The 14073-nt window shown below is 35.2% G+C and overlaps 1 protein-coding gene across 1 annotated transcript; it reads right to left on the reverse strand.

The window, feature by feature from the left end:
* Positions 1–922: 922 nt before the first annotated feature.
* Positions 923–11208, reverse strand: LOC119536871 (olfactory receptor 4C5-like). Its single transcript, XM_037839579.1, has 2 exons — positions 10276–11208; positions 923–989 (listed from the first exon to the last, which is right to left on the reverse strand). The coding sequence occupies exons 1-2, from the start codon at positions 11196–11198 to the stop codon at positions 923–925; spliced, it is 990 nt and encodes a 329-aa protein (XP_037695507.1). The 5' UTR covers positions 11199–11208.
* Positions 11209–14073: the final 2865 nt, after the last annotated feature.

Raw genomic sequence — 14073 nt, forward strand, 5'->3', positions numbered from 1 at the left:
ATTTGTATTTTCTATTCAACTCTAAGTGGACACTGTATTAAGAGGGCAAGAGGTAGAAACATATTTCTCAGAGTACATCCAACAACATAAATGCAAGATGGATTAACTTAGCTCTCTGAAAAAATTTACCTTAAAAAGTCTGAAAGTCTCCCAAATTAAAATCAGGTTAACAAAAGACAACAAAATTTAATGGGTTTTTTTAAGAAAAATAAGAAAGTTATGGAAGAATAATAATTGTAGATAATGCTAGCATGTATATAAAACAATATTCAGTTACTTTGAAGTTATTGCCTTTTTAATCCTCTAGGACACTTATGAAATTCATACTATTATTCCTGGTTTACAGATGATTAGCTGAAGCTTGGACAGTTTTACAATTTACTTGAGAGTGACAGAGTTTGTGAATGCTCCAGGTTTGATTTTTATTTTTTTATTTTTATTATGATAACATACATACACACACAATTATCCCACTTTAACCACTTTCATGTATGCAATTTTATGATATTAATTATAATACAATGTTGTGCTTCCATCACCACCATCCATTAATAAAAAATTTTAACACCCCAAACAGAAGATCTGTACTCAATAAGCAATAATTCCTCATCACTTCCTTCCGTCCTCCCAGGGTAGGGTTTGAATGCATGTAGTTTGGCATAAGAGCCTACATTTTTAAACAGTTTCTAGAGGAGAGACATTAGAAATAAAATATATATATATAAAGGTAAACTCTGAGAGTAAAATGTATCAAAGGGGGGAAAAAGGGAAAAAAATTGCATGACAGTGACTCAGGGAGGAGATGGCCTCTTTAGACTGAGTGTCAGAGAAAACCCAAGAACAAGAATTTACCATGTTTATAACCATGTCTAGGGGTGAGAGCCATGATTAAAAGGTCAGGAAAAATGATTAGAGGGGTTTTCTACAGTTGTGACATGGAGAATTTGATTTGACCAGGATGGTGATGCTGCCTGGAGATCACCAACAACCTTTACTGTATATATTAATTCAGCTTAAATTAAACTCAAGATGAAGAGAAATAAAACATGGAACTCAAGCATCATCCCTGCCCAGAAGACTTTGTATGTGCTTCTGATGGTTGTTCTTTGCTGGAATCTTTGGTGCTGTTCAAGATTTGAGCTCCTCTAGGCCTCTTCATGATCTTCTATTTTTTTAATCCACCACTTTTCCCTCACATAAAAGCCCTTGCATTCACTTAGAGCAGCTGAGCTAAGGTGGTTAGTAGAAGAAGCACTCTCTGTTCCATCAAATTTACGCTAAATTGTAATTGGCCTTTGCATGGCCTATGAGGCTCTGGCCAACTGCTCCCCACTCGAACACTCATCTCTGTGACCTCATCTGGTCCCGCTCACCCATGTGACCTCTTCTTCCTGCACAGTGGCATCCTTCAAGACTTGGGCCTTTGTACTCACTCTCCTTGCTTCCCTGGAATGTTCCTTTTCTAGAGATTCACATGGCTGTCTTATCCTCATCACTCAGTCTGCAGTTCAAATATTCACTCCTTTGTGAGATTTCCTTAACCAACTATTGTAAAGCCATCCTCCATCCCATTGTCTTATTCTCTAACCTATTCCCCTGTTACACTTTCTTTACAGCATTTATATTATGGTGTATCTGATTTATTTGCTTATTGTCTCTTTCTCCCCAACTGGAGAGTAAACTCGATGAAATAGAGGCTTGGCCTCCTTTGCTCACTATCACATCTTCACCACATAAAACTAAGCTTGGCATAGAGTAAAGGGTGAGAAAACATTTACTCCATAAATGGCCATCATCTCCACTTAACTCTTTTAAGAGTAATTGCATTTGTTAAGGGACCATTGTTCACTGGACTGCTTCTGAAATTGATGACCTTCCAATACTTGGTGGCAAGTAAAATAGAGCATTTTAGGTCAGTTTAGTGTTTTGGATTTTGTTGTTTCTGTTGCTATTGTAAATAGAATCTTGCATTCTATTATATTTACCAAGGACCCAGTGCTTGAAGGTAGGGAATCTATTGTTTAAAATTTTTCTAAAACAGATATAATTCACCCAGTCAAAATTGATTTCCTTAATCAAACAATTCTTTGAATTTTGACAAATACATAAGTTGCATAACCATTACCACAGTCTTGAAACAGGTTAATCTATTATCTGAAAATATTCCCTTGTGCCCCTTTATAGCCAATCTCTCCCCCTACTTCTGGGCCCTTGCTAACTCTGATCTCTTTCTGTCCCTGATTTATGCTTTTTCCATAATGTAATGTAGATTGAATTCATAGCTATATAGTTCAATGAGCCTGGCTTTTTTCACTTAGCCAAATGCATTTGAGATTTATCCATGTTGTTGTGTGTATACGTAGTTCATTCTTTTTTACTCCTGAGCAGTGCTCCTATACATGGACCCATTTAAATTTCTCTATCCATTTTCCAATTGAGAGATATTTAGGTTGTTTCCAGTTATTAAATATTACCAATAAATAGAGTATAAGCATTCAGAAGCAGTCATATTGCAAGTGAACACAGGTTTTCATTATGCTTGATTAAATACCTAAAAGTGTAATAGCTGGGTTGAGAGGTAAGTATAGATTTGACTTCATATAAATCTGCCAACCTGCCAAAGTGCAACATTCTGCTTTGCCACCAGTAACAGATGATGTTCCAACCCCTCTGCATATGTTTCAGCACTTGGTCTTGTTAATTAAAAAAAAAAAAATCATATAAGTGTAGAGTGATATCTTAGTATGGGTTTAACTTGCATTTCCTGAATGACTAATCATGTTGAGCATCTTTGCTTCTGCATGCTATTTGCTAGTTATTTATCTTCTTTCATGAAGTGTCTATTCAAATCTCTTGCCCATTTTATTTTTAATTTTATTTTATTTTTAAATTTATTGTTACTGAAATTTCAGAGTTCTTTATTTATTGTGAAAACAGGTCTTTCATCAGATATATCAATTGCAAATATTTTCTCCTTTTCTGTTATTTGGCTTTTCATTCCCTTCTGATGAAATCCAATTTATCAAAGTTTTTCTTTAATTGATGCTGCTTTTGTTGTTATATATAGGAAGTCTTTGCTTAACTCAAAGTCTCAAATTTTCTTCACATGATCCCTACTAGTATTTTATAGTGTTGGGTTTAATGTTTATGTTAATTATCAATTTATGGTCAATATGTGTTCATGATGTAAGGTATTGACTAAAGTTTAATTTTGTAAATGTTTTTATAGTTCTTGCAGCTCCGTTTTAGAAACAAGTACCATTTCTCAATTGAATTGCCTCTGAAACTTTGTCAAAAATTAATTTGACATTTAAGTGTTGTTCTAGTTTGCTAATGCTGCCAGAATGCAAAACACCAGAAATGGATTGGCTTTTACAAAGGGGGTTTATTTGGTTACACAGTCACAGTCCTAAGGCCATAAAGTGTCCAAGGTAATGCATGAACAATTGGGTACCTTCACTGGAGGATGGCCAATGATGTCCAGAAAACCCCTGTCAGCTGGGAAGGCACATGGCTGGTGTCTGCTCCAGAGTTCTGGTTTCAAAATGGCTTTCTCCCAGAGCATTCCTCTCTAGGCTGCAATTCCTCAAAAATGTCACTCTTACTTGCTCTTGGAGCATTTTTCCTCTCTTAGCTTCCCCAGAGCAAAAGTCTGCTTTCAGTGGCTGTCTTCAAACTGTCTCTCATCTGCAGCTCCTCTCTTCTCAGCTGTGCATTCTTCAAAGTGTCCCTCTTGGGTGTAGCAAGCTTGCTCCTTCTGTCTGAGCTTATATAGTGCTCCAGTAAACTAATCAAGGCCCATGCTGAATGGGCAGGGCCATACCTCCATGGAAACTATCCAATCAGTTATCACCTACAGTTGGGTGGGTCACATCTCCATGGAAACACTCAAAGAATTACAATCTAATCAACACTAATACATCTGCCCACGCAAGATTACATCAAAGATAATGGCTTTTTGGGGGACATAATACATTCAAACTGGCACAAATGTGCATCTATTTCTTGTCTATATATTATGTTTCACTGATCTATGTGGTTATCCTTTATTTAATATAAAACTTTTAGTAAATCTAGAAATCATGTCCTCAAACTGTTCTTTTTCAAAATTATTCTGGCTATACAAAAAATACATATTTTTTTTTGTCTTTCATTACAAGTTCTAGAATTAGCTACTCCATTTCTACAGAAACAATCTATTGAATTTTGTTTAGAACTTCTTTGAATCTATGGCTTAGTTTGCAGGAATTTGAGATATTAATAATAATGTCTTCCAATTTCTTCATGTGGTGTACCTCCCAATGTATTTATGTCTCTTGTGATTTCTTTCATGAGTATTTTGTAGTTTTCACCATAATACACACATATATGTTAGATATGTATACCTAACTATTTCATGGTTTTCAGTGCTATTTTAAATGATACTTTAAGAATTTCAATTTCCAGATGTTCTTGTTAGTATAACATAGATATGATTTATTTTGACCTTTTTTTCAGTGGCCTTAAAAACTCAGTTAATAGTATATAGCTGTTTTGCATAGTATTAGAGATTTTCTCTGGACATAATTATTTCATGTGTGAATAAATTTCATTCCGGTTTTACAACATTATTCTTTTAGTTTATTTTCTTGCAGTTAGTGTATCAGATAGGACCTCCAGCTGGTGAAGAACAGGTGTGGTAGGAGCAGGTATCTTTTCCTTGTTCATGATTTTGGGAAGAAAGTATTCACATTTTCATGAATAAGTATGGTGCTTGCAGTAGGATTTTGGAGGTGTCCTGTATCATACTTAGTTATATTCCATACTTAATGTGCTAATATTCTTTATTTTTCAGTAATACCTAGAAGTTGAATTTCATCCAATTTTTTTTTTTTTTTTTGCATCAAATGAAATTATCTTAAGATTTTATTTCTTTACTCTTTGGATGTGGTGAGTCAAATCCATTGTTTCTAGGAAGTGTACGAGCCTTATATGCCCAGGATAATTTTCAATGTTCATGAATATAATTTTTGACTTGCTAGTATGTTATGAAAAACTTTTGCAACTGTGTTTATGAAGGATGTAAGTCTTTACTTGTCTTCTAAACCTTTTTGTTTGGCTATTAAGGTAATGATGGCCTCTTTATCTGATTTGGGAAATGTTTCATCCTCTTCTGCATTCTGAAAAATTTTCTGTCAAGTTGGCATTATTTTTAACTCTTCCATTTGGTATCATGAATTAAGTAATATATTCCTGGATTTTAATTTGTTGAAGGAACTTTTGCCAATAATTACATTTTTTCACATATAAATGGTTAGTCATATAATCTATTTCTGTTTGAGTGAATTTTGGAAGATTGGGTTTTCCAGAAATTCATTCATTTAATCTGTTGTCACAATATGTACATAGAGTTGTCCAAAATATTTCCTCATTATTCTTTTAATATGTGTATGTCTGTATTATATCTCCACTTTAATTCCTAATATTTGTAATGTGTGTCTTCTTTCTTTTTATTCTTATTCATTCTGGGTAAAAGGTAGAGGTTTATCAATTTCATTCATTGATTTTCCAGATTGTTTGCCTGTTTTCAATTCCATTTATTTCTCCTGTAATGTTTATTTCTTACATTGTCCTTGCTTTGGATTTAACTTGGTTTTCTTGTTTGCAGTTTGCTTAGATGGAAATTTATATAATTCATTTTAGATGTTTCTTTTTTCTAACATGTGTATTTGATAGTATATATTTACTTTTAAGCCATGTTTTAATTTCATCATACACATACAAACACATTTTGAAGTGCTGTAGTGCTGTGTTTTACAAATTTACAAATTTACTTTAATTCAAAATATTTTAAAATTTCACCTTTAGTTCTTCCTAGACACTTGGGTTATGTAAAAGTTTGTATTTTATTTCTAAAATTTGCTAATTTTTATTGATATTTTTCAGTTATTGATTTTAGTTCAATTCTGTTATGAGCCCAGGCACAGTGTATATGACTTGAACTTCTTATATATCTTAAAGCATTGTTTGTGGCTTTGACTTGGTCCACTTGGGTGGATGTCCTTAGGTATTTGACAAGGATGAAACAGATACATATGTTTGGAGTCCCTAGATAATTTTTGGTAATGAATTTGTGTGTAATTCTTTTTTAGTCAGGCAACACATTCTGTTTGATTTTAATTATTTGTCACATATTGCTTTTTCTTCTCCCAGTTGGTCTACTCTGGTGAGTATTCTACCTGTGCTTGCAAACAATGTTTATTCTACTTTTGTGGAGTGTGGTGTTCAATATTTGTCATGTAAGTAAACTTCATTGATAGCGTGAGTTGATGTCACTATTTACAATTGTGGATGTGTCTATTTTGGGTTTGGTATTTTGTTTCTATCATTTTCTGCTTCATGCATTTGAAACTTCTTTTTAGGTGAATACACAGTTAAGATCATTTTTTTTTGATGAATTGACATAAATAAGTATGTTATTCACTTCTTTATCCTGAATAATATTCTTTATGATATCAATTTTATAAGTATATTACTCTAGTTTTGTTTTGATTAGTGTTTGCCTGGTATCTCTTGTGATGGTTAGGTTTATGTGTCAGTTTGGTTGGGTGATGGTGCCCAGGTGTCTGGTCAAGCAAGCACTGGCCCAGCTGCTACTTCAAGGACATTTGTGGCTGGTTAATACACCAGAAGGTTATTTTGTTAAATAACCAGTGAATTGTCTGCATCTGTGGCTGAATACATCAATGAAGGGGGTGTCTTCTATAATGAGAGAATTCAATCAGCTGGATAAAATCCAATCAACTTTAGACTTTTAAGGTAGAGGAGAGAACCTTCACATCTTCTTTGGCTAGCCAGCATCTTCTGAGGAATTCATTGGACACCTTCATCTGAGTTGCCGTTCTCTGCCTGCTCTAAGAAATTTGGATTTGTGCCTCCTGCCCTATGGAATTCGGACCCGTTCATCCTACCTTACAGGATATGGACTTGTGGATCCCCACAGTTGCCTGAGACACTTTTATAAAATTTTATATTTACAGATATCTCTACTGGTTCTATTTCCCTAGACAACCCTAAGTAATAAATCTTGTTTTCCATTATTTTACTTTTCACACATATTATGTTATATGTATAGATGGGTTTGCTATAGAAGAAAAGTATATTGTTTGGTCTTCCTTTTATTTATTTTTTTAACCTGTTTTTTCATTCCTTTTAAAATACTATGTGATATGGTTTTCCATGTGGACACCTTACAGTTGTTTTCCTTTTCCAAATACAAACAAAGTCCATCTATGGTGTTTGTTACTCAATTTTGTTGCTTTAAATTTTGCAACATTAATTTTACCCATTTAAGTCAATCTGTACCATACTGACATGACAATTGTAAATTTACAAAGCCATTTTAATGACCCTTAATGTTATTGATTTAAGACATAGATCACTTGCCTGAAGGAATATTCAAAATTTTGGTATTGTTTCATTCCATATTCTACTTTTGTAAATGTATTTCCTCAATTTTTGGTTTACTAGATAGATATAAAGGTTTCAGTTGACTTAGGTTTATTTTTTTTAGTAATAATTCTTCATTTGTGGTGGTGAGTACTTTCTATTATATCACAGTGGAAGGTACATAATAGTGCTTGGTTTGATTTGTAAGATCTGTTTGTGTCAGTATCATTTCTCCAATATCAAATTCTCCATTAGACTTAACCCAATAGTTATAGAATCAAAATAAACACCATCTATTTAACACAAGATACTGAATGATTTTAAATAATGATTAACTGGGAGGATCAAGAAAGCTGGATTTCCAGCAGTTCTCACTCTCTGAATGAGAGATTTGAAAGGACAGAGTGTCTAGGAGTCAGCATATCATCATTTAATTGGAGGAATAGAGAGCAGACTTGTCTTCCCCCTAAATATGAAGAATCTTGCAGACATATAGATTTAGGGACTATGCATGTATAGAGATGTCATTTAGAAAAATCACACTCAGCCAGCCTCCTTATAAAAGACAGCTAGTAGAGGAAGAAGAGAAACTCTGTAGAGAGGAGAGCTCCAATTCCATGTCCTCTCCCTCAGCTTTGACATGGAGCTGGTTGAAAACTTGCCAGGCATCATCTGGGTTGGTTCAGTGAACTTGGCGGTTGGATTCAGGCTCTTCCAATATTTAAGGAGATGCTGAACTGTATGATTGAGCATGCCACATAGCCACAGAAGATCCTGCACTGAGAAAAAATTGTGGGATAAGAATTAAAATAAATTGATACAAATTGGAGCATGTGTTGAAAAGAATGTTTAAAAGAGTGACTGTTTTGGTTTGCTAAAGCAGCCATAATGCAATATACCAGAAATGAATTTGCTTTTACAGTGGAGGTTTATTAGTTCACAAATTTACAGTTCTAAGGCCATGAAAATGCTCCACCTAAGGCAGCAATAGGACAATACCTTCTCTGAAGAAAGGTGTACGGCATCTGGGATTCCTCTGTCACATGGGAAAGCACGAGACTGGAGTCTACTGGTCCTCTCCTGGGTTTAACTTCTGGTTTCTCTGGTGTTCTCCAAAATGTCTCTTGATTTCTCTCTTAGCTTCTGTTGTGGGTCCTTCTTGCTTTTCCCAGGTTAAATCCAGATCTTCTCTCTTAGGTTATCTGAGCTGTCTCCAAAATTTCTCTACCTTTTATCCTCTCATAGAAGACAACAAGAGGGTATTAAAATCCACTTGAATAGGTGAGGCCACATCTACATGGAAACAACCTAATCTAAATTCCCACCCACAAATGTCTGCCTCCACAAGATTAGATTAAAATAACACAGTATTTCTTGCATGCCTAACAGATCCAAACTAGCACAGTGACTATCTAGAATAGCCAAAAAAATCACTCAAGTAGCATAGAAGACCCAGCTCACATTGGAGTGTACAATTGCTGTCAAAACTGTCTAGTATGCAAATGTATAATTTTCTTCAGCATTTCTTTACATCTTATGCAAAGGGAAATAAATATAGTATCTATGTTTTAAATAATTCAGTTAGTGCTGTGTGTTACCCCAAGAAAAGGCTTAATTTGACTTTTAGAATTGCTATTTAATCATTCCACACTATTTGAGAATCTAGATAATTGCAAAAGTTATGACCTCTATTCTCTCCTTAATTTTTAATTCTTTGTGAAGTTAAAGATAGTCAATGCATTAGTCAGGATAAGCTGCGTTTTGTTGTCAAAACAAATGAATCCTGAAATACCTGTTGCTTAATGTGCACCAGTTTATTTCCTTTTCATGCAAAATTAACTTCAAGTTTTCAGGATCATGGAGGGCATTTGTCCTCCATGTAGAGTCTCACTAATCCAGGTTGCTCCCTCTCTGCTTCTGTAGTCATGCTCCTGTTAGTATTGCATTTTAAGTGACCACATCTCAAGAAGTTGGAAGTTGGTCTGCAATTTTCTGTTCAAATTTGAATGTGCAGACTTTCTGCCTTGCTTATTCAGATACCATAAACTCTCTCTTTTGCATTAGGTACATTTTTCTCTGTTAGTTAAGGCTCAGATACATGCAAATAATTTATTTAGAAGGAAAATTGGAGTGTATATATTTTTGACAGAAAAATGCTCCATGTAAATATTATACATGTGAACTAGATGTGAAAGGTTCTCTATGGTTTATCACTTTGACTTTAGGCAGGGAAATAATTTTATTCTGGGCTGAGACCAGGTAACAATGTAAATGGTGCTCCATGTGCTGTGAAACACAGCAGCCTTAATTATTTTATCAGTCCTATCTTAATGATATTCTCTCTTTATTACAAATCCATTCATTTCTAATTAATGCCATTCTATCACAAAAATAATTCTACCCTGACTGAAGCAGGTAGGATTAAAATGATGATTAGTCAAAATAATCTTAGCTATAAAACCTTTTAAAAATATTTTATGCACTTGGACTAATTGTTACATAAGCTATACTTAAAGATTGCAGATAATTTTTCTATTTAATATATAAAGCCAAGGATTTTCCAAAGATTTTACCAATTTATGTCATGCAGCAATATGCTTTCGATCAATAATTTGTACATGCAAAGATGTTTCTAATTGGAAAAAACTATAGTCACCATTTAATCACATATCAGTATTTTATGAAAGAAGATACATTAAGTTTCCAAATAACAAAATGACAAAAAATTTAAATGCAACTCTTCTGACTACAAGATTTTTGCATTTTACTTTAGACACATTTGTCCTTAAAATATGAATAGTTTTTTTTTAATCTAATTTATTTATATGAATTGTTATCCAAGATCACTTTTGGCTCCAGAATTTCCTCATTGCATTTTTCACCTCTGCATTTCTGAGGGTGTAGATTAAAGGATTTAACATAGGTGTTACCATAGAATAAAATAAAGCCACAGCTTTATCTATGGGGAAGGTGGTCATGGGCCAAAGATACGTGAATATACAGGGTACAAAGAATAACACAACCACAGCAATATGGGAGGTGCAGGTGGTGAGAGCCTTCCGCTGTCCTTCAGAGCTGTGAGACCTCAGGGAGCAAAGAATGAGGACATAAGAGGTGATGAGAATCAAAAAACTGACCAGACACAGGAATCCACTGTTGGCAGCAACTAAAGGTCCAAGGATGTGTGTATCAGTGCAGGACAGCTTCAGCAGAGGATAAAGATCACAGAAGAAATGGTCAATGACATTGGGGCCACAGAAGGGCAATGACACAATAAAAAATGTTTGAATCAGAGAATGAAGAAATCCCCCAGCCCAAGACATGGCCACCAAGAGGCCACACACCTGCCAGTTCATTGTGATCATGTAGTGCAGGGGCCTGCAGATGGCCACATAGCGGTCATAGGCCATCACTGTGAGCAGGATGATCTCAACTCCTCCAAGGAAATGCATTGCAAAAACTTGAGTCATGCACCCAAGAAATGAGATTGTTTTCTTCTCACTGAGTAAGTCAAATATCATTTTTGGTGCTATTGTAGAAGAAAAGGAGCCATCTTGAAAGGACAAGAAAGACAGAAAAAAATACATCGGGGAGGCAAGGGCAGGGCTGGTGATGATGATTACTATGATAAATATGTTGCCTAACAGGGTGAGAGTGTAGATGATTGTAAACATGACAAACAATATTTTCTGCACCTCTGGTTTCTGTGTTAACCCAAGCAGGATGAATTCTGTCACATTGTTCATTTGTTCCATGATCCAGTTTTGCATTTGGATACTGTATTTGGCTGCAAATAGCAACAGATTGCAAAGTTGGTAGATAAATTTTGATCATGAAAATAATATATTCATCAAATAATTTCTTTCTTTTAAGTCTCATGGAACTCCAAGCAGACAAACTTGAGATTTAAAATGCTGTATTTTTAATCCTATTTAGTGTTGAATACATAGCTTTCCTCTAAACACATACACAGACTCACACACATACACACACACAGCACTGCTTATCAGTTTTCATGCTAGACCCATTTCCTTCAATCATACATGGCTGGAACTCTCAATTAGTACCACAGTATTTTCTCACTTAGCAAAACAGGAAAAAAAGAAGACCCTTAAGAATGAGCAGAAGCTTTTAATCATGAATGCCTGCCTCCCTGTGTTTCTTTTCTAGTCCTGGAGGCTGATGAGTCTAAAAGGGAGTGTTTCTTATACTTTATAGGGTTACCTTATTTCATTTAAAATTAGGTATCATATAGTTACATTTCTGGCTCAACTGAACTGGGTGAACACTTGAGCCTGAAGAAAGATACACTTTGCCTGTTTTATTTGTGAGCTCATGCTTCATTGAAACCAAACTGCATAAGAATATCATGGATTCCTTATCAGACACCTCTGCAAGAATGATATCTTGAGATAGATGAAACAGACAACTTGATGCAGGGCAATATTCCATAAATTCATCTGAACTTTTAGAATTTAGTGTTTGGAGAGCTTCATTCATAATAAATTTCAGGGTTCTTTTGCAATTCAGCATTCCTTTTTAGGAAGATTATGAAACATTCCCTGGACATGTTCAAAAACAGACATTTTAATTTGAGGACATAAAAGCAACATAATTAATTGGACAGAGCATCTGCTTTAGGATAGATTGAATATGAATATATATATATATATATATATATATATATATATATATAGTATCCACTAGTAAGTAACTGAGTGATGTTGTTTATTGGCTCAGGTCTTATTGAGCTGAAACTTTTTCATACATAATCTTGGAAAAACAGCAAAGTGCATAGAAGAATTGAATAATAAATTATTTCTTATGTCAAAGTTTGTATCCTAAATGTAAAAATATAGTGTTTCACACATCTCCAAATGATTATTAAAAGATCCAAAATAAGAAAAGCATATATCCTAAATCTTATGCTTGACATAATTCATTGACATAATATTAAGAGAAAAGTAAATAGAGTATGAGTGAATATAGAAGAAATAAAAACTCACTGAAAGATGTTTAAAAAAATGCAACAATATTTGTAAAATTTTGCATGCAGAAATCAATATACCAAACAATAGAAAATTATCAGACTTATTTAATTCAAAAGCCTATTGGGGGGACAGGGCAAGATGGTGGAGTGGTGAGGTGTAGGTTGTAGGTATTCCTCTGGGGCAGTTGGTAGAAAACCAGGAACTGCATGGACCAGAGACCGCAGAGGAATTTTAGATTGAACAAACTTCATACAACACTCACAAACACATGGAACAGATGAGATCAGTGGTATCTGTAAGTTCTCATGGCCAGGAGGCCCATGCCACTCCCTGCCAGGCACAGTCCCATGGGAGGAGGGACCCTCGGTGCTGGGAACCAGGAGGGAGAATGAAAACAGCAACCATAGATAGCAACAGCAACCACAGAGCAGACAACAGAAAATCTGGGAGCAGTCAGGCCAGGGGAGAGGAGATAGGGCTAGCAAAACAGCAAAAAAATAGAAAACAAAATAAAAACAGAGGCTTTGGAGTCAGGTGAACATAACAGGGAGAAGGGCAGGACTCAAACAGAATCAGACACATATGCAAATCCAGGGAGGGAGAGCCCTGGTCTGAAAAAACAGCTTCTTTGCTTCTTTGATTGTTCCTTAATGGCCCTGAACTCCTGGTCTTTTAGCATTTCAAAAGCCATTAGATCTGAAAAGCCTGTAAATAGTGCATACCGGATCCTTCCTTTTTTTTTTTTAATTTTTTCTCTTTTTCTAAAACAATTATTCTAAGAAGCCCACTACAGAAAGCCTCAAAGACTTGCAGTTTGGGGCCAGGCAAGAGCAGAGCTAAGATAGCTCAGAGAGACAAAGTAACAAGTCTAGTGGTGGAGAAAATACGTTAAACACCATAACTTCCCAGCACTTTTGGGAACTCAGATCCTAGGGATTGGAAATAAGAAACTAGCTGCAGTCAGTCAAGCACTCTACAGGGTCAGGGTCATCTGGAGATCTAAACACTCCCTGCCTCCTTACACTGGTGGGGGATATGTGGATTGGCAAGCACCACCAGCTGGACAGCATAGGAGAAGTATAGAGTCTAAAAGGCCTCACAGGAGGGTATCATTTTCAAGAAAAGTCCATACCCTCCTCCTGAGACCTGGACCTCACTGGATGGGAAAACTTGACTGGGGCTGACAATATCTGAGGAGATCACCACACAAAAAAGCTACAAAGAGGCAGGGCAAGAAACAGAAAAATAAGAGGTGAAAAACTCTGATCAACTAAACAGAATCTAAGTTAAAGGTCTAAAATAAGCTGAACTAAACAACAAAGGTGAGAGAACAAAGCCAACAAACAAGAAAATCCTAGGTAAAAGAGTGAAAACAAGCTCCAGAATAAACTAATCAAGAAAGTTAGATGCCTAGATAGCTTAAGACAATGAGCCATACTAGGAAACATGAAAATATGGACCAGCCAAAGGAACAAACTAATAGGTCAACTGAGATACAGGAGTTGAAGCAATTATTGCTAAATCAATTCAATGAGCTGAAGGAAGAACTCATTGGAGATGTTCAAACAAATTTAAATCAATTCAAAAATCAAGTCAATGAACTGAGGGAAGACATAGCAAAAGAGATGAAGATATAAGGACACATGATGACCAT

This window comes from Choloepus didactylus, chromosome 6, assembly GCF_015220235.1.
Source record: "Choloepus didactylus isolate mChoDid1 chromosome 6, mChoDid1.pri, whole genome shotgun sequence".
Classification (NCBI taxonomy): domain Eukaryota; kingdom Metazoa; phylum Chordata; class Mammalia; order Pilosa; family Megalonychidae; genus Choloepus; species Choloepus didactylus.

Bases quoted from the DNA above. Each gene is read 5' to 3' on its own strand.
- LOC119536871 (XM_037839579.1), bottom strand. From the start codon at position 11,198: ATGCAAAACTGGATCATGGAACAAATGAACAATGTGACAGAATTCATC. The intron at 990-10,275 runs GTGATCTTGGAT...TATACAGTAAAG, and splicing joins AGGAAATTCTGGAGCCAAAA to GTTGTTGGTGATCTCCAGGC.